Raw genomic sequence first — 19,036 nt, 5'->3', positions numbered from 1 at the left:
CCCGAATGTCTGTTTGTAACATGTTCTGGGGCTGTCATTTTCCCCAGAGAATTCTTGAAACTCCTGCCTGGGTGGGTAGAAGCTTGGTGTGGCTCCCACAGGTTGGGAGGCTGAGTCTCACTATTTGGGGTATGTAGACCTTGACCTAAGTGCCCGTTCCCAGTAAAGTAGGGTACTTAACCTTACTCCTTTCGGCTGAAGTATCAAAGTATCAGTTTGGTATCAAAGTGTAAATTCTTTCTGGTTTATCCCCTCCAGAAAGCACACTGCCCATCTTCTGTGGGGGCAGGAAGAGGATTTGGAGCACAGGGAGGGAGCAGGATCTGGGAGTGTAGGTCCTCTCTCTGAAGACTTTTAATGTTTCTTTAGTTGTTAGCCCTGCTCCCTCACCCCCTCCTTCATGGTGGCTGGTGCTTCTAATTTCTGAGCCTGTCAGGGATTCTGCTGACAGAATCTACTTCTTTCTTGTTGGCCTGTCTGTCACAGATAAGGCAGAGAAAGCCAAAACCTGAGATAGTTTTCATTTGTCTGTTTTCCTTCCAGAGTGTTTATGACAACTCTTCTTTGTTGCCATATCATTTCTCATCCCCTTTGTCCTGTGAGTTTATAACTTTTGAACTTCATTTTGCTATATTTTTAGTCAGAGGCTTCATGAGGACATAGAGATGAATGTCTGTGTAAGCCCTGACCTTAGGGAATGTGGTCATTTGGTCCTTTGCCTGGCGTACATGCTCTGGGCCCAGTGCTCTTCCTGCTGCCAGAGATGCAGTAGTGCAGGGAACAGACCAACATCTTGCCCTTCTGGAGCGCAGATTCTAGTAGTGAAGACAGAAACTAATCAAAATAAGTAAAGATATAGTATATTAGACGGTGAGACGGGTTAAGGAAAGATATTTAAAAGAGACATGGAGTAAGAAGAATTGTGGGGAAACTTGTAATCTTTGAGACGGATGGTCGGGAAGGCTTCTGTGAGAAAGGAGCCATTTGAGTGAAGACGGCAAAGGGTGAAGAAGTGGACTGTGCAGTTATCTGGGGGAGAACCTTACAGCAGAAGGAGGAGTTGGGACAAAGGCTCTAAGGCAGCAGTGTGCACAGCGTATCTGAGGAAGAGTGAGGAGGGCCAGGGAAGCCAGATCTCACTGGATGGGACTGGCTTTTCTACTGTGAGGTTGGAGGGTTTTAAGCAGAGACATGATGTGATTTAACTGACCTTATAGCAGAGCCATTGTGGCTGCTGTCCTGGGGATAGTCTGGGGATGGAGCGAAGACTGAGGCAGGGAGGCCAGTTAGGAAGCTGTCGTGATATTCCAAGCCCCTTGGGAGCCGTGAGTGGTTGGATTCTGGGTTTGCTAATGAATTGGGACATGGAATGTGAGACAGAAGAATAACAGATTATCTTAAGGTTCATGGCTCTCCAGGCTTTTGAAACTGTAGAACTTTGGTCTCATAGTAGCATTGAGTCGTTAAATGGAATCTTCGCTAAATAATAGCCATAGAAATACTTTAAATAATTTGCCTAACAAACCGTTAACTCTTCTTTTTTAAAGCTCTTCACAGAATACGGTCGTCTGGCAATGGATGAAATTTTCCAAAAGCCCTTCCAGGTAGAATGCTAACTGTAACTGTAATTCATGTCTTTGTTTTATTTTATTTTTTTTTAAAGATTTATTTTAGAGGGTGTGCCTGCGAGTTGGGGGAGGGTAGAGGTTGAGAGAGAATCTCAAGCAGACTCACTGTTGAGCGCTGAGCCTCACATCGGATTTAATCTCATGACCTGAGCCAAAACCAAGAGTTGAATGCTTAACTGACTGAGCCACCCAGCTGCCCTCATGTCTTTGTTTTAGTTCAGAGATCAGCAAACTGTTGATCTCCGGCCCACAGGCCACATCAGGTTAGCTGTCTGTTTTTATGTGACCTATGAGTTAAGAATAGTTTTTATATATATATATTTTAAAGATTTTATTTATTTTATTTGACAGAGAGATCACAGGTAGGCAGAGAGGCAGGCACAGACAGAGGGGGAAGCAGGCTCCCCGCTGAGCAGAGGGCCCGATGCGGGGCTCGATCCCAGGACACTGAGATCATGACCTGAGCCGAAGGCAGCGGTTTAATCCACTGAGCCACCCAGGCGCCCCTCGTTTTTATATTTTTAAATGGTTGAAATAAAAAAGTAATACTATCAGGCCACCTGGGTGTCCTTTGGCTCTGGTCATGATCCTCCCAGGGTCCTGGGATTGAGTCCCGCATCTGGCTTCCTGCTCAGCAGGGAACCTGCTTCTCCCTCTCCCTCTGCCTCCCTGCTGCTCAAGCTTTCTCTCTCTAGCTTGCTTGCTCCCTCAAATAAATAATATCTTAAAAAAAAAAAGAAAGTACTATTTCATGACATGTATAAATTAGCTGTAGACACTGACTTTTAAGTTGCAGATAAAATTTTATTGGAACACAGTTACACTCATTTGTCTATAGCTGCTGCTATTCTTTTCTTGCTTTCTTTCTTTCTTTCTTTCTTTCTTTTTTTTAACGATTTTATTTACTTAATTTGAGAGACAGAGAGCATGTGCAAGCAGGGGCAGAGGGAGAAGTGGCTTTCCCAACTGAGCAGGGAGCCTGATGTGGGATTCAATCCCAACACCCTGTGATCATGACTTGAGCTGAAGGCAGACACTTAACCGACTGAGCCACCCAGGGGTCCTCCATAGCTGCTGTTTGTTACAGCAGTTTAAGATATTTACTCTTAGGTCCTTTACGAAAAGGTTTTCTGGCCCCTGCTTTAGCCAGTTGTTTCACAAGGATGAGAATGCATAGTAACCTCAATGTGATTAGGGGAGCTTTAAGTACTATTATTTATTATTTAGTTTTCTTTCTAACGTTAAAAGTAGATCTGATTTCATGATTAGCTGGTACCATGTTGTTTTCTTGTCCTTTACTACATTCCTCATGCTTGCCTGTAGAGCAGAGCCTGAATTTAATATCTTCTCCTCAATCTCTTCCTTCTACTCTGGTCAACCCATGGGAACAAAAACAGCCAATAGGATATATTCACCTCACATTTGACTTATACATGTCCTCCTAGTGCTTATAAAGTTTCTAAGACTTTACAGAAGAAATAAATCCTTCATAATTTCTTGCTGCCTTTGAAAAAGCTGGCTCTTTGCAAAGAAGTATTTCAGTCATATTGAAAATGAATGTATGCAGGGGCGCCTGGGTGGCTCAGTGGTTAAATCCTCTGCCTTCGGCTCAGGTCATGATCTCAGGGTCCTGGGATCGAGCCCCACATTGGGCTCTCTGCTCAGCAGGGAACCTGCTTCCTCTTCTCTCTCTTCCTGCCTCTCTGCCTACTTGTGATCTCTGCCTGTCAAATAAATAAATAAAATATTTAAAAAAAATAAAGAAAGAAAATGAATGTATGCAACCTAATAATATGTTCTGTTCTTTTCCTAAATAGACGCTGATGTTTTTGGTTCGAGACTGGAGTTTCCCTTACGAATACAGCTATGGACTAGAGGGAGGGATGTCCTTTTTAGATAAACGTCTACAGGTAAGTAGAAATATAATCTTCTGAGGAATTACCTATAAAGAAAGTAGTGGTAACTTTCTCATTTGCCTCTAACTGTAGTATTTAAAGCAGAATATGGAAAATTCTGTTAAGTGTATTAAATATTTACGAATATTGGTGCATAGTGGTATTCACGTAGGAGTGAAGAACCTGGGTATGGAGCAACAGGGATTACAGCAAGGACTCTGGCTTTGAAGGAATTTTGAAGCCTTGATCATGGTTTGATCATGGTTTGATCATGGTTTCTGTTTCACATTTTGTACCAGGTTCTATATGTGCCTTTAGAATGTCATATTCAGGGGCGCCTGGGTGGCTCCGTGGGTTAAAGCCTCTGCCTTCGGCTCAGGTCATGATCTCAGGGTCCTGGGATCGAGCCCCACATCAGAGAAGCAGGGGGCCTGATTCCTCCTCTCTCTCTGCCTGCCTCTCTGCCTACTTGTGATCTCTGTCAAATAAATAAATAAAATATTAAAAAAAAAAAGAATGTCATATTCAGAACTTTTGTTCTGTTGTTCTTCAGAATTCTGTTTTGGGGTAGATATAAACAGGCTTAGCTTGCTCTCCAAAAAGTAAAATACAGGAGTCGTTTGTCCATTACTGCTAACTAGTTAGATCCTCCTTCATGCCCACAAACCATCTCTCATTCTTTGGAAGTGTTGTGCAATACTGTTTATTAAGAAACTCTTCAGTCCCTGTTCTTTGGTTGCTGTGGGAGCCAAACTGTGGTTAATCAAATGTATGCATTTATTGCTTCTAGGGTTCTGAGGTTTCTTACTGGACAAAACGTAGGCTGCTATGATCCATCTGAGTTGGGAAATCTTTTCTTTGTCCTATACTAGTGGTTCCTAGTGAAGAAAAACAAATGGTCTTTTGTAAATTGTTGGTCTTCATTGGCAGGTAAAAGAACATCAACATGAGGAAATTCAGAACGTCCGAAATCACATTCACTCGTGTTTCTCCAACGTCACCTGTTTTCTCCTACCACACCCTGGACTCCAGGTGGCCACAAGCCCTGACTTTGATGGGAAATTGAAAGGTGTGTTACGAATTATGTTACTTTAGACCTGTGATTCAGTTTTTGGAATTAAGTAGTGACCAGAGATTGTCAGGCATGGATCCAGCGAGTGCTGCAGAGGGACAGCACGTTAGCTTAGAGAGACTGGTACTAAGAGTCGGCTTCGGTTTCTGCCTCTGCCTTGGTGTGACCATTAGAGTTCACCTTAACTTTTCCATCTGACATGGTGGTGGTCAGATTCATTAATGATCTGTGTAAGAGGCCTGTTGTAATTACTGGCTTACAAGAGATAAAAGCACTAAAGAAAGGAACACTAAACATTGGTCACCTGATACTTAGCAAGTACAATTAAGTCTCCAAAAGGAAGGTAATGCGATGCGTGGCATGGCTGCGTGTTTTCATCTTTGTGATTCGTGCAGAGCCTGGTGCTGGGTCATATGTGCATGTCAGGAAGTGTTGACTAGGTAGCAGCTTAGAGAAATTAGAGTCGGGACTCTTGGATTCCATTCTCTTATTTTTGTTCCTTATTCATTAAGGCCTTGAGTCATGTAATGCCCAGCCTTCAGTTTACGTGTGTTAAACTAGCCCCTTTGTTTATGAACTTACCTGAGCTTCTCTGGTACCAGGAAAGTAGCAATAAAGATAGCTGCCATTTCTCAAGGCTCCGCCGTATCTCCCGCCGCTTCTCTTTGGGCTGCTATAACAAAATGCCTTACACTGGGTGGCTTACCAACAACAGACATTTATTTCTCATGGTTCTGGAGGCTGAAAGTCCAAGGTCAGGGTGCCAGCACGGTTATGTGAAGGCTGTCTTGCTGTTGACTTCTGGTTGTACCCTCATGTGTGGAAGGGCTAGGGAGCTCCGTGGAGTCTCTTATAAACATGCGAGTGCCATTCACAAGGGTTCTGCCCTATGACCTAATCACCGCTCATACCTGCCCCACCTGCCAGCACCATCCCCTGTAGGGGTTAGGATCTCCACATACAAATTTGGTGGGGCCACAAACATTCAGGCCACAGCAGCAGTGCTGGGCTAGTTTTCTTTTCTGCTTCATGTTCCCAGTGATTCCATCAGCTGATACTGTCTCCTTTATCTCACAGATGGAGAAACTGGCTTAGGAAAGTTAAGGAACTTGCTCAGAGTACTCCAATAGTAAGTGGGGGGGGTGGGGGGGTGGGGTAGAGATGCACATCTAGATTTTTTTTTTTTTAAGATTTTATTTATTTATTTGAAAGAGATCACAAGTAGGCAGAGAGGCAGGCAGAGAGAGGCAGGGGAAGCAGGCTCCCCGCTGAGCAGAGAGCCCAATGCGGGGCTCGATCCCAGGACTCTGGGATCACGACCCGAGCCGAAGGCAGAGGCTTTAACCCACTGAGCCATCCAGGCATCCCACATCTAGATTCTTTTTGCCCCAAAGTCATATTGGACTAAAATAGAAGTTCTTCTGTTACTTTGGGGAAATAATTTAAAGGTATATAATGTTTAGTTTCCAGGAGAACGTGGCTTTTGAAGTGGGAGTTTTTCATAGTCTCGTAATAAACATAAACTATATCACTTTCAGCTTATTTGACTGATTTGATCCAAGAACATTAACGTACTTGTTCAGTCTAAGATTTACATTCCAGCTGGTCTTCATAGTGCAGAAGAAACGGAGTTTGAGAGACTTAGTTTTGTCTTCTGTTTGTCACTGTGTTGTGTTTTTATGTGGTTGGCAGCTTTCCTGAGCAGGAGACGTCTAGAGCCTGTTAGATGGCAATTCAGAAATCGGAATTTGGGGTCTAGCTTTAGAGAGAAGTCTGCTCAGGCAACACTGGAGCTGGAACCTTTTACCTCAAAGCAGTTGCAAGCGACTTTTCTGAGTGGAGTCTAGAGAAAGTTGAGCACGTAGGTGATGTGTTCCCTTAGGCTTTTAACACTCTTATTAGACCATTAGACACACCTTTACCAAACCTAACATCGGGTTTGTTCATCACTGGGAGGGGAGGTGTCTGGGGCGTTCCTAAATGAGGCTGCGGGGGAGGGGGCGGCTTCAGTGACTCCCTCGTGCAGTTGAGCCTCAGCGTACTCTCAGGTCATCAGGTAGAGATAGACACAAAGGCGTTTCTCCATATTTTCAAACAAATAATGTTTCAAAACATTGTTTTAAAATTCACTTTTAGGGGTGCCTGGGTGCCTCAGTGGGTTAAAGCCTCTGCCTTCGGCTCAGGTCATGATCTCAGGGTCCTGGGATCAAGCCTCGCATCGGGCTCTCTGCTCAGCGGGGAGTCTGCTTCCTCCCCCTCTCCGTCTGCTTCTCCGCCTGTTTGTGATCTCTCTGTCGATAAATAAAATCTTAAAAAAAAAAAAAATTTCACTTTTATGTTATCCCAGGAGATAGGAAGAGCTTTTTAACATTTTCAAACCCCGACTTTTGAAGTTTTTTATACTGTTGGGTGTGCATTTATATCTGTTTCCTAGGACTGCCAACAAAGGACCACAAACTGGGTGGCTGAGAACAGCAGAAATTTACTGCCTAACAGGTTTAGGAGACTGGAATTCGGAAATCAGGGCGTCCATAGTGATTCCTTCTGGGGGTCTGAGGGAAAATCTGCTCCCAGCTTCTCTCCTAGCTTTTGGGGTTTGCTGGTGGGCCTTGGCGTCCTTTGGCTTGGAGCTGTGTGTGTCGCTCTGGTCTCTGTCATCATATGGCCACTGCCTTTCTGTGTCTCTTTGTGTTCTCTCCTCTTATAAGGACACCACTGTTTGGATTTAGGCTGTCCCCAATCCAGTATGATCTCGACTAGTTACATCTGTAAATTTGCAAGGTCATGTCCTGAGATTCCAGGATGACATGCATTTTGGGGGATACTGTTCAACCCTGTATGTATTTAAATATGTACAGCTTGGGGCGCCTGGGTGGCTCAGTTGGTTAAGGCCTCTGCCTTTGGCTCAGGTCATGGTCTCAGGGTCCTGTGATCGAGCCCCGCATCGGGCTCTCTACTCTGCAGGGAGCCTGCTTCCTCCTCTCTCTCTGTCTGCCTCTCTGCCTACTTGTGATCTCTGTCAAATAAGTAAATAAAATCTTTAAAAAATAAATAAACAAACATAAATAAATATGTACAGCTTATCACTAAATATTCAGTGTACTGATTTTCCTATTATATTTATAAAATAGGGAGCAAATTCTGTACAAGTAGTTGTTAGTGTTGTAATTATGTACTGTTTCCCTCATTCATCATTGCACTTTAAAACACATTTATGGGGGTGCCTGGGTGGCTCAGAGGGTTGAGCCTCTGCCTTCAGCGCAGGTCATGATCTCAGGGTCCTGGGATCGAGTCCCGCATCGGGCTCTCTGCTCAGTGAGAGCCTGCTTCCTCCTCTCTCTCTCTGCCTGCCTCTCTGCCTACTTGTGATCTCTGTCTGTCAAATAAATAAATAAAATCTTTAAAAAAAAACAACACATTTATGGATGGGTTAAAATCTTACTCTTACATGAAAAGGCAAGTCGAAAGGAAGAAGTACACATGGTCAGTATGTGCTCATGAAAATACAGCTAGCATCACAATAATTGAGAAAGTGCAAATGTATTGGTACAAATTCATAGTCTTTATGGGTCAGTCTCAAAGCTTAAAATGTTTACATCCTTTGATCCTGTATTTCACTTTTAGGAAAGTATCTTAAGGAACTATCCAATAAGTAGATAAAAATACATGGACAAGGGCATATATCACTGTAGCATAATTATAATAGGGAATAATTAGAAACAAATGGGTGTTCTTGAGAAACTGGTTAAGTTATGATACATTTGCACTTTTCAAAGTTTATTTTAAAAGTTATTTAAAGTCTTTTTTTTTTTTTTTTTTTAAGAGAGCAAGGAAGAAAGGGGGATAGAGAATCTTAAGCAGTCTCCACACACATTGTAGAGCCTGACGTGGGGTTCCATCTCATGACCCTGAGATTATGACCTGAGCCAAAATCAAGAGTCTGATGCTTAACCAACTGAGCCACCCAGATGCCCCTATTCAAAGTCCTTTAAAAGATTAAGGTATAGATGAATCTATCTGTGTTTGCACAGATGTCTACGACATACTATTAAATGTCAAAAGATTGCATAATAGCATATGTTGTATGATTGTATTCATTTAAAAATGTACATTTATAATTATGTTTTTAAAAGAAAAGATATGAAAAATAAAAATTTCCTTTTTTGCTTTACTTTAAAAATATTTAGAGGTACCTGCGTGGCTCAGTTGGTTAAGTGTCTGCCTTCACCTCAGGTCATGATTCTGGGGTCCTGGGATTAAGCCCCATGTCGGGCTGTTGCTTAGAGGGGAGCTTGCTTCTTCTCCTCCCTCTCCCCCTGCCTGCTGGTCCCCCTGCTTGTGTCCTCACGCACTCTCTCTCTCAGTCAAATAAATAAAATCTTTTTAAAAAAAATATGTATTTATAGTCTGCCTTGTGTGTCTGTTTCAGGAACTGTAGTCATTAGGAGGATTATTTATAAAGAATTTTTATTAGCTCTGCAAAGGTTTGTGTACTTTTTAGGGGCTTTGCAGATGGAATTTTTTGTAATTTTAGGGAACCTTTTTAACAAGGTTTGAAGCGTTTTGAGTGAAGCATAAATTGGGCACAGTGGCTTGGAGTATTTGGCAAGTGCTTGACTGAGAACCACATAAACTTTATTGTAGGAGACCTGTCACTGGAGCTGATGTGTTTTTCAGAGTTAAAGAAAATGCCTACGTGTTGTCTTTTTTCAAGTATATACTTGTATGATGACTCGGTTGAGATCCTGCAAGCCCCATTCCATATAGCCTGGAAGACATCATTTGCTTGAGAGCAGTTGGGGCTAATCCACAGAGGGACCTTAATGTCATTGCTATAGAACATCTACATTTAGTAAGAGTTACATTTTCCGCAAATGTTCTCTTAAGTACTTGAGGGATTATTTTATGTGATTTTTTTTTGCTGTTTTTTTTTTTTTTCCCCCAAAGAAGGACCATTTGTTCAGAGGGGAACAACTTGCCGAACACAGTCCTAGTTTTGGTTTAACCACTGCTCATCTGCTGCTTCCTGTTAGCTAGATTAGCTCACTTTTGAGACCCTTTCAACAGACACAGATGACTCTGTCATCATCATAAAGAAAGCTGTCATCTCTCTGTTTTCTAGAGCAGAGAGACCTAATGCAGTAGCCCTGAGTTGTTTAGTTAGAAATTAAACAGAAGAGTTTGTAGGGCCCGATCTTCTTTGGCACCATGAGATTTTGAGATCGTCTGTCAGGAAGTAGTTCTTGTCTGTTCTGAGTCTAAAACTAGTGTTTTGGTACAGCCTTTGTAGAAGCATTAATAGCTGAGGGCCTATTAAATCCGGGTAAAATCGAATATAGGAACAGTCTGGTGCTAGATTGTGCTAGTTTCTTGAGTAATGTTTTTGAAATTCTTAGTCTTTTAGTATGATAAAAGTTGAAACCATAAAAAAAGGGTGCTTTTTGTTTGTTTGGTTTTTTTTGGAATAGGTGATACATTGACACTGAGCAGAGTGCCCGATGCGGGACTCGATCCCAGGACCCCGAGATCATGACCTGAGCCGATGTCTAAAATCCCCAAAAGAATTACAAAGTTTTCAGTGAAAAGTCTCTTCCTTTTCCAAGCTTCCAGAGTTTCTTCAGTATGTGCAAGCAAATATGAATCTACACAGACTAGCATAGTCTGTACGCTATTTTACGGTTTTTCACTCCATGTTATAAAGAATTTGTCCCACTTTTTTCCTTGAAATTTTTTAGTTTTATTTTTGTTATAATTTATGATCCAGTTTAGATGCATGTTATTTTCTGAGTGGCTCCCCATTTGTCCCAGAAATATTTACTGAATAGTCCAACTCACCCCCCCACCCCCACTGAAATGTCCCCTTTATCATGTATTAAGCCACTAATCTATGTGTAATATGGGGTTTAATCCCTTTTTAAAATTGGTAAAGGCCGTACTTTGGCGCCATCCTGAGGAGACTGTGGAATTAAGAGTATTTTGATGGAAGGTTGGTACCCATTTACTTAGGTGGGACAGATTAAAAAAACCAAAAAATTTTCTTGATGTCATGAGCTCTTATAATTGCTCAGTTATTTAAGATGGGGTGGGAATCGGTCGAGATGAGAAGTGCATGTTCCTATTTAGAGAGAAACGTCATGCAGATTTTTTTTTTTTTTTAAGATTTTCATTTATTTATTTGACAGAGAGAGATCACAGGAGACAGAGAGGCAGGAAGAGAGAGAGAGAGGGAAGCAGGTTCCCCGCTGAGCAGAGAGCCGGATGCGGGACTCGATCCCAGGACCCTGAGATCATGACTTGAGCCGAAGGCAGCGGCCCAACCCAGTGAGCCACCCAGGCGCCTTGTCATGCAGATTTTAATTTATGAGGCATAAGTAAAGTCTATGTAGATTACAAAATTAAATTGTAAAAATTAAAGCATGGAAAATTTAATTTTATTAGACCTCTGGAATTGGGGAAGGACTCTTTAAACTTAGGAAGAACAAAAGAAATTGTCAAGGAAAAATGGTATTGGTTTGAATACCTAATATTATGCATATTTTTAAAAAAGGCAAACAGATTGGAGAAAATATTTCAGTGATTATAGTATACATAAGGATAGAAGATAGCATATTTGTTTATTTTGTGAAGACTGACTATATTCTAATATATCTGTATCACCTGGTAGGGGAAGAGGAAGTCAGTTGATGAACCAGTATGGTAGAAAGTTTGGTCTAACTAGCAGCCATAGAAAGGAAAGCAAATTAAAATAAAGAGCTACCATTAAATTTTAAAATGTACTATTAGGTATCTAAAAGAATGCAAAAAAGTACTACATATGTAAAAGGATACATAGAACTTACATATGTAAGATACAAAATCTCATATAATGAATATCAAAATTGGCAAATTTTTTCTGTAATGGACTAGATAGTAAATATTTTAAGTTTTGTGGGCCAATTACTTGTCTTTGCTTTTATAACAATACATAGACAATGCATATATGAAGACATGGTGTGTTTCCAGAAATCTGTATGGACAGTTACACTTAGCCGGCCGTATTTGGCTCCAGGGCTATGGTTTGCCAGTCAGCATTCCCAGTGTGCTGCTGTTTTCCTATTCCTGTGTGCTGCTTCCCTATCCCACCTCCCTGTTTCCCTGTAGAAATTACCACTATTCTCAATTTTGGTTATTTTGCCCTTGAATTTTTATTTATTTTTTATTTTTTATTTTTTATTTATTTATTTTTTAAGATTTTATTTTATTTATTTGACAGAGAGAAATTACAAGTACACTGAGAGGCAGGCAGAGAGAGAGAGAAGGAAGCAGGCTCCCTGCTGAGCAGAGAGCCCGATGCGGGACTCGCTCCCAGGACCCCGAGATCATGACCTGAGCCGAAGGCAGCGGCTTAACCCACTGAGCCACCCAGGCGCCCCTGCCCTTGAATTTTTTAAAAAAAAATCATTATTTGTGTTTGAAACATGTAGTCTGTTGCTAAGTTTCTTTAATTTTTGAATCTTATAAAAAATAGTATGTGGCTAACTTGTATTTTCATTGAGTGGTTTTTTCTTTTTTTTAAAGATTATTTATTTATTTATTCGACAGACAGAGATCACAAGTAGGCAGAGAAGCAGGCAGAGAGAAATAGGAGGAAGCAGGCTTCCTGTCGAGCAGAGAGTCCGATGCAGGGCTCGATCCCAGGACCCTGAGATCATGACCTGAGCCGAAGGCAGAGGCTTTAACCCACTGAGCCACCCAGGCGCCCCTTCATTGAGTGTTTTATCTCTCTCTTTTTTTTTTTAATTAAAAATTTTTAGGGTGTCTGGTTGGCTCAGTTTGGTTAAGCGTCTATCGTCGGCTCGATCGTGATCCCAGGGACCTGGGATCCGGTTTCACGTTGGGCTCGCTCCCTGCTCAGTGGGGAATCTGCTTCTCTCTCTGCCCTCCTCCTCCTACTCATACTTCCTCTCTCTATGTCTCATGCTCTCTCTCTCAAATAAATAAATAAATAAAATCTTTAAAAATTTTATTTATTTAGTTTAGAGTGAGAGGGGGGGCCGAGGGAAAGGGAGAGAGAGAGTCTCAAGCAGATTCTACCCTTTGTGCGGAACCTGACATGGGGCTCGATCCCACTACCCTGAGACTGTGACTTGAGCCGAAATCGGAGTCGGACACTCAATGCACTAAACCAGCCAGGTGCCCCCGAGTGTTTCATTTCTGATATTATCTGTGTTACTGCATGTAGTTTAGTTCTTTCACTTCCTTGTAGTATAATTGTGCCTTCTGCAAATATAACACTGTTTATTCTCAATGGAAACATGAGCTTTTCTAGTTTCTTGCTATTATGAATAGTGCCACAGACATTTTAGTATATGTGCATGTATGAGGGTCCTCCAAGTATATGTGCTTTAAAAGCAGGATTCCTGGAGGGTAGAGTTTGTATATTTTCACCTTTTCTGGCTAATGTCAGAGTATGTTCCAGAGTGGTGGCTCCCGTTATGCTGCCTTCATCAGTGTATGTGGAGATTCCCGTTGACCCATCTCCTAGGCAATGCTTAGTGTTACCAGATACTAGCTTTTGCCAAATTAGTGATATAAAACAGTATGTCATTGTGGCCTTGAATTGCATTTCTCTGGTTACTAATGGGATTGAATATCTTTTCATGTGTTTATTTACATTTGTGCTTCCTTTCTTCTGCAGTTCCTGTTCATGCCTGTTCAGTTTTAAATTGGATTTGTCTTTCTCGGCAATGTATAGACCCTTTGTGTGTACTGTAAGATATGAAACTTTATTAGTTATATGTTGCACTTATCTTCTCCCATTTTGTCTTGTCTTTATTTTTTTTTTTTATGGTGTCTTCGTTTTAATGTGGTTGAATTCATTCACCTTTGATCTTATGTAGTGCTTTTTTCTTTTTTCTTAAGATTTTATTTATCTGCCTGACAGAGAGAGACAGCTAGAGAGGGGTCACAAGCAGGGGGAGTGGGGAGGGAGAAGCAGGCCTTGCGCTGAGTAGGGAGCGTGATGCAGGGCTCTGTCCCAGGAACCTGTGACTACTACCAGAGCCCAAGGCAGAGGTTTAACGACTGAGCCACCAGGTGCCCCTGTAGTGCTTTTTAAGTCTTGTTTTAGAAAATCCTCTCCTTTCTCCATACACTCACACCTGCACACACACCTTGCTGTCTCTCTCTCTCTCTTAGGCATTGTCTTTCATATTTGTGTTTAATCCACTGGGAACTAATTTTTGTGTATGTATGAAGTAGAGATCCATTTTCTATTTTTCTATAGATACCAGTACTTTAACATTATTTATTGAATACTCCCATTGTCTTCCCATTATTTACAATTTGTTAGGTTTTTTAAAAATGCTTTTCATTGGGGTGCGTCGGTGGCTCAGTTGCTTAAGCATCTGCCTTTGGCTCAGGTCATGATCCCAGGGTCCTGGGATTGAGTCCCTCATTGGGCTCTCTGCTCAGCAGGGAGTCTGCTTCTCTCTCTCTCCCTCTGCCTGCTGCTCTGCCTACTTGTGCTCTCTCTCTGTCCAAATAAATAAATAAAATGTTTTTTAAAAAGGCAATGCTTTTCATTTGTGCAACTTTCTAAACTCCCATTATTTCTAGTAATTTATATGTGTAGATAGTAGGTACTGTCTATGACACTTAATGAAGAATGGAGTTTTTGCTTTTTCTCCACATCACATTTTATATTTTTAGTTTGTTGTGGACCTGTAGGAAGATGAGAATCCTAGTGCAATGTTGGATAGAAGCAACAATAATGGACATCTTTAACTTGCTCTTAATTTTTCCTGCAGAGCGATAAGTGCCTCTTCAGGGAGCTAGAGGCTACTGACCTGGACAATTCCAGACCCCTTTCGGGTTTCAGCTTAATTTAGGAGTTAATTTTGCCCAAAGTTTAGCTCCCCCGTTGCAGTGAATGGCCTCAGATAAGCTGCAGCATCACGCAAACTTAGTGCGCCGCTCTGGTCCAGTTCCCTGCTGCCCCTGCTCAGCACCTTGCTGCCACCTGCACGTCCGGGTCCAGCAACGCAACGGAACAGATTGTATGCAGGGTCTTGTCAGGGAGAAGGCCTCCTCAGATTCTCCAGTCCGGAGTACTGTCAAGCAGAAGGCCCAAGTCAGTAACGATTTTAAAAACAAGAAAACTCTAGTGTGTTGAAACCCTTGGTCGGCTCAGTCAGTAGAGTCTGACACTTGATCTCGGGGTTAGGAATTTGAGTCCCATATTGGGTATAGGGATTGCTTAAAAATAAAATAAAAAAAAAAATCTCTAGTGTGTTGAGAGTTATAAACAACCTTCTTATACGTTGGTGGGAGAGGTATAAATTGGTACAGTCTTTCACAAAAATGACAGCAATATATAGGCACCGTGGAAAGGAAGGGGTATATTTCAAATGTTAATCATCGTCTGGCTTTATGGATTTTTTAAAATTCATTTTGAATGTCTTCCAGGAGTGTACATTGTCATTGTATTATCTAGTAATTGCTTTTAGAGGACCATATATTCCAAGGAAAGAATCTAAGGAAATAAAAGTAACCTGAAGATTTTTCTACAGAGAGTCTTAATTTGTAATTGGAAAAATTTAGAAGCCACTTCGTTTTATTCCCTGCTCTGCCCCCAACTCTTACCACAATGTCTGCCACGAAAAGGTTCTGAAAAACTGTTGAATGAATAAAATTTGAAGTCAGATTTCTCAGTTTTATATATTAGGGTTACTTTCTTTTCAGCTGATGTTTGAATTAGTTGGGAACCTAAGAAGATTCCTTGTGTTTTGATTCCCTTGTGTCAGAGATGGACCAGCCTGTTCTCACTTTGAGGAAGAAGCTCTCATTAATGGCTCTCCTGAACCCTCAGTGGGAGTTTTGTAGAAGCTGCAAAGGAGCTGTCCTCTTTCCTGAGATAGTAGCCTTTTTCTTTCAGGATGGCCCAGAAGGTCTTGAGGAGATAATAGAAAATAAATGCCATGATGGCCGCCTGGGTGGCTCAGTGGGTTAAAACCTCTGCCTTGGGCTCAGGTCATGATCTCAGGGTCCTGGGATCGAGCCCCACATCGGGCTCTCTGCTCAGCGGGGAGCCTGCTTCCCTCTCTCTCTCTCTCTCTCTCTCTCTGCCTGCCTCTCTGCCTACTTGTGATCTCTGTCAAATAAATAAATAAAATATTTTTTAAAAATGCCATGAGGAATAGGTGCTTCTGCTTCTCTTAGCGTAAAAATGAACAACAGAAAAGCAAGCGGATGATGAATAGTGATTTCTCACGGATCCGGGGGAACGTGAAGGTGTGGTAAGGGAGAGGACTGGAAGGGTTGATAATTGATTTTTTTGAAGACTGTGTTAGTAAAATTCTTTAAAAAGTGAGATTTCGTGAAATGCTACGGAGTAGACTACATCCCCCAGAACGAAAACCAGGGGAAGGATATTCTGCGTGTTCTGTTGTGGACGAGGCAGCCCTTAATCTCGAGAAGGGAAGGAACGAGACGGTACAGGTACTCTCACAGAGGTCCATCAGCGATGTGGCCGTGGGCAGAAAGTGTCACACGGTTGCGACTCCCTCCCCTCACTTTTTCCTTTCCTTTTTTTTTTTTAAGATTTTATTTGTCAGTGAGAGAGAGTGAACATGAGCTGGGAGAGGGGCAGAGGGAAAAGTGGACTCTCTGTTGTGAAGGGAGCCAGATGTCAGGTACCATCCCGGGACTCTGGGATCAGGGTCTGAACCAAAGGCAGACACTTAACCGAATGAGCCACCCAGGCGCCCCTCCCTCCCCTCACTTTAGCAAATGTTAAAATAGGTAGACTGAAGATTGCATTTTCTGCCCATCTTGGTCGAATAAACCTGTTTGGCTTACTGTTTTCTTCTTCGTGGTCTTGTGAACAGATATTGCCAGTGAATTCAAAGAGCAGTTACAGGTCCTGATCCCATTTGTGTTAAACCCGGCGAACTTAATGGAAAAGGAGATCAATGGCTCAAAAGTCACCTGTCGGGGGCTCTTGGAGTATTTTAAGGTAAATATGGGTTTTAATTATCAAAATATTTGACTTTTGGTAAAACTGATCTCGGTCATAAACTAACTTGAATTTTACTATTTGAAAGCTTAGGGACAAGTTTCTCATGGGGGAGATGGGGAGAGGCATTTTCAGAGCCTCCAGTGTCCTTCCAGGAATGGGCCACTGGGTGGCAGTATCGGTCTAAGAACCAAATGGATGTTCTTTGCACTTTCTTAGAGGAGTAATTACTGTGGCTAAAGGAAGATTGTTCCTCAAGGAAGATGGTGTGGACAGGAGGTGGTTAGGAAGTTGCCGTGAGTAGGAGGAGACGGCACCTAGATGTGACATGGCTTCTTCAAGGCGGACGGTCACTGTGCCCACAGGTAGTGGTGAGGCCAGTGTGCATGGGGAATCTGGTGGGACTCCTAGTCTTGCTAGGCTCGTGCTGCTTGAGAACAGTTTTAGTTAACTAAAAAATGCTAACATGCACTCAAAGGTGTGTTGTGTCTTTGCTAATTCCTGGGTGTTGATCTAGGTCTTTAGGAAAATGCAGTTTGGTCACTTTCTAAACATTAAAATAGTATTAAATGTGACAGAATCACATTTTTCACAGTCGTTTCTATGTTTATATTCTAAGGCATATATTAAAATTTACCAAGGAGAAGATCTGCCTCATCCCAAATCTATGCTTCAGGTAAGCAGTTCTTTGACGTCCTAAATGATACTGTTTGATACTTGCTGACCTACACACAAGCCACTTCCTTTGAGAATGTGAGTGCCTGGGTGGCTCAGGCATTTAGGTGTCCAACTCTAATTTGGGCTCAGGTCATGATCTCAGGGTCCTGCGACTAAGCCCCATGGAGGGCTGTGTGCTCAGTGGGGTGGTCTACTTGAGAATTCTCTGTCTCCCTTTCCCTGAACCCCCCCTCCCCACCGCTTGGGCACGTGCTGTATCTCTAAAATAAATAAGACTTAAAAAGGAATACTGTTGCTTTCCTTGCCTGTTTATGCTGAAGTATGTTAATTTTTAGCACATTCTTCATGGTGACTGTTCCTGGTTTATTTTTTATTTTTATTATTTTTTTTACAAGATTTTATTTATTTATTTGACAGAGAGGGAGGGAGGGAGCCAAGCAGGGGAGAGGCAGAGGGAGGGGGGAAGCAGGCTTCCCACTGAGCAGGGAGCCTGACATGGGGCTCTGTCCCAGGACTTTGGGATCACAACGGAACCAAAGGCAGATGCTTAATTTACTGAGCCACCCAGTAAATTAAAAAGCCACCTGGTTTTTGTGTATATTCATGGGGATACAGTTAAAGCAGAACGGCCCCTCCCTGGGCCTGGTCTTCCCACCAAACGTACTGTGGAGAGCACTGTTTTATTTATACCCAGGTAGAACAGGCCCAGTTATCTTAGACAAATTATTGTCCTGTTACCTGTTGTCTGCTTTAGTAGAACACGTCCTGGCATACCTATTTACTGCTTACTGGTCAGATTTTTTATTTTCAGACACTTTTATTTACAACATTTTGCTATTTTCAAGATGTCATTTTGTTAACACAATTTCTGACTTTCATGTGCAGAACATAAGGCCGTTTACTGTCAAATGTTTCTTTTTTTTTAAAAAAAAATTATTTATTTCTTTGACAGAGAGAGAGACAGCGAGAGAGGGAACACAAGCAGTGGGAAGGGGAGAGGGAGAAGCAGGTTTTCCACTAAGCAAGGGGCCTGATGTGGGGCTCCATCCCAGGCCCCTGGGATCATGACTCAAGCCAAAGGCAGACACTTAACTGACTGAGCGACCCCGGTACCCCATGTTTATTTCTTTAGTAACAAAATATTTTCAAAAAGAAAGCTAGAGTTTGAAGTTCACAGAAAGACAAATTTTTTTCCCTTCTTTTTTGACCCACATCTATTTCTTAACCCACATCTATTTCTTAATGGTATTTCTAGAGGTTAATTGATGATAAAGACTCTATGTATAAGGATGTTTTTTGGCAGAAAAGGAATATTTTCTTTCATAAATTGGGCAATGTAGAAACCTAAAAAATGGCAGAAGTATCCTAAAAAAAAAAAGGAAGAATGGGGCAGGGTGAGAGGACATTGGCACTTGGTTGTTTGTGGAAGAATGTTGGAAGAGGGGATTCAGAGTTTATGCTTTCCTTTCTTAAAAGGCCACTGCTGAAGCCAACAATTTAGCAGCTGCAGCGTCCGCCAAAGACATTTATTATAACAACATGGAGGAGGTATGTTGGGCACGTGTCTTATTCTAACATATCTGTCACCTGGGCCTGTGGCTGACTTCGGAAGCTCAAACTGATCCTGTTTAATGAATCTGAAGTCGACGAGACAACAAAGCTGTGTTCAGGTCCCCCTGGTAATTGGGGTCTTCTAGTTCTTTCCATTACTAAGCAAGAAGAAAGCAGGCTTTCTGTTAATGTCACCCTGATTATTTCAGTGTACTTT

The 19,036-nt window shown here is 42.0% G+C and overlaps 1 protein-coding gene across 2 annotated transcripts in view; it reads left to right on the top strand.

Moving 5' to 3' along the window:
* ATL3 (atlastin GTPase 3) overlaps positions 1-19,036 on the top strand; it is a 49,430-nt gene that overhangs the window by 27,662 nt on the left and 2,732 nt on the right. For both annotated transcript variants that reach the window (XM_032357116.1, XM_032357117.1), the window contains exons 6-11: positions 1,548-1,604; positions 3,446-3,538; positions 4,454-4,592; positions 16,463-16,590; positions 17,210-17,266; positions 18,745-18,816. In XM_032357116.1, coding sequence (XP_032213007.1) covers positions 1,548-1,604; positions 3,446-3,538; positions 4,454-4,592; positions 16,463-16,590; positions 17,210-17,266; positions 18,745-18,816 — 546 coding nt within the window. The remainder of the gene's footprint in view (positions 1-1,547; positions 1,605-3,445; positions 3,539-4,453; positions 4,593-16,462; positions 16,591-17,209; positions 17,267-18,744; positions 18,817-19,036) is intronic.

Source organism: Mustela erminea, chromosome 9 (genome assembly GCF_009829155.1).
Source record: "Mustela erminea isolate mMusErm1 chromosome 9, mMusErm1.Pri, whole genome shotgun sequence".
Classification (NCBI taxonomy): Eukaryota; Metazoa; Chordata; class Mammalia; order Carnivora; family Mustelidae; genus Mustela; species Mustela erminea.
The sequence above is the reverse complement of the archived record's forward strand: the minus strand, read 5'-3'. Positions and strand labels throughout refer to the sequence as shown.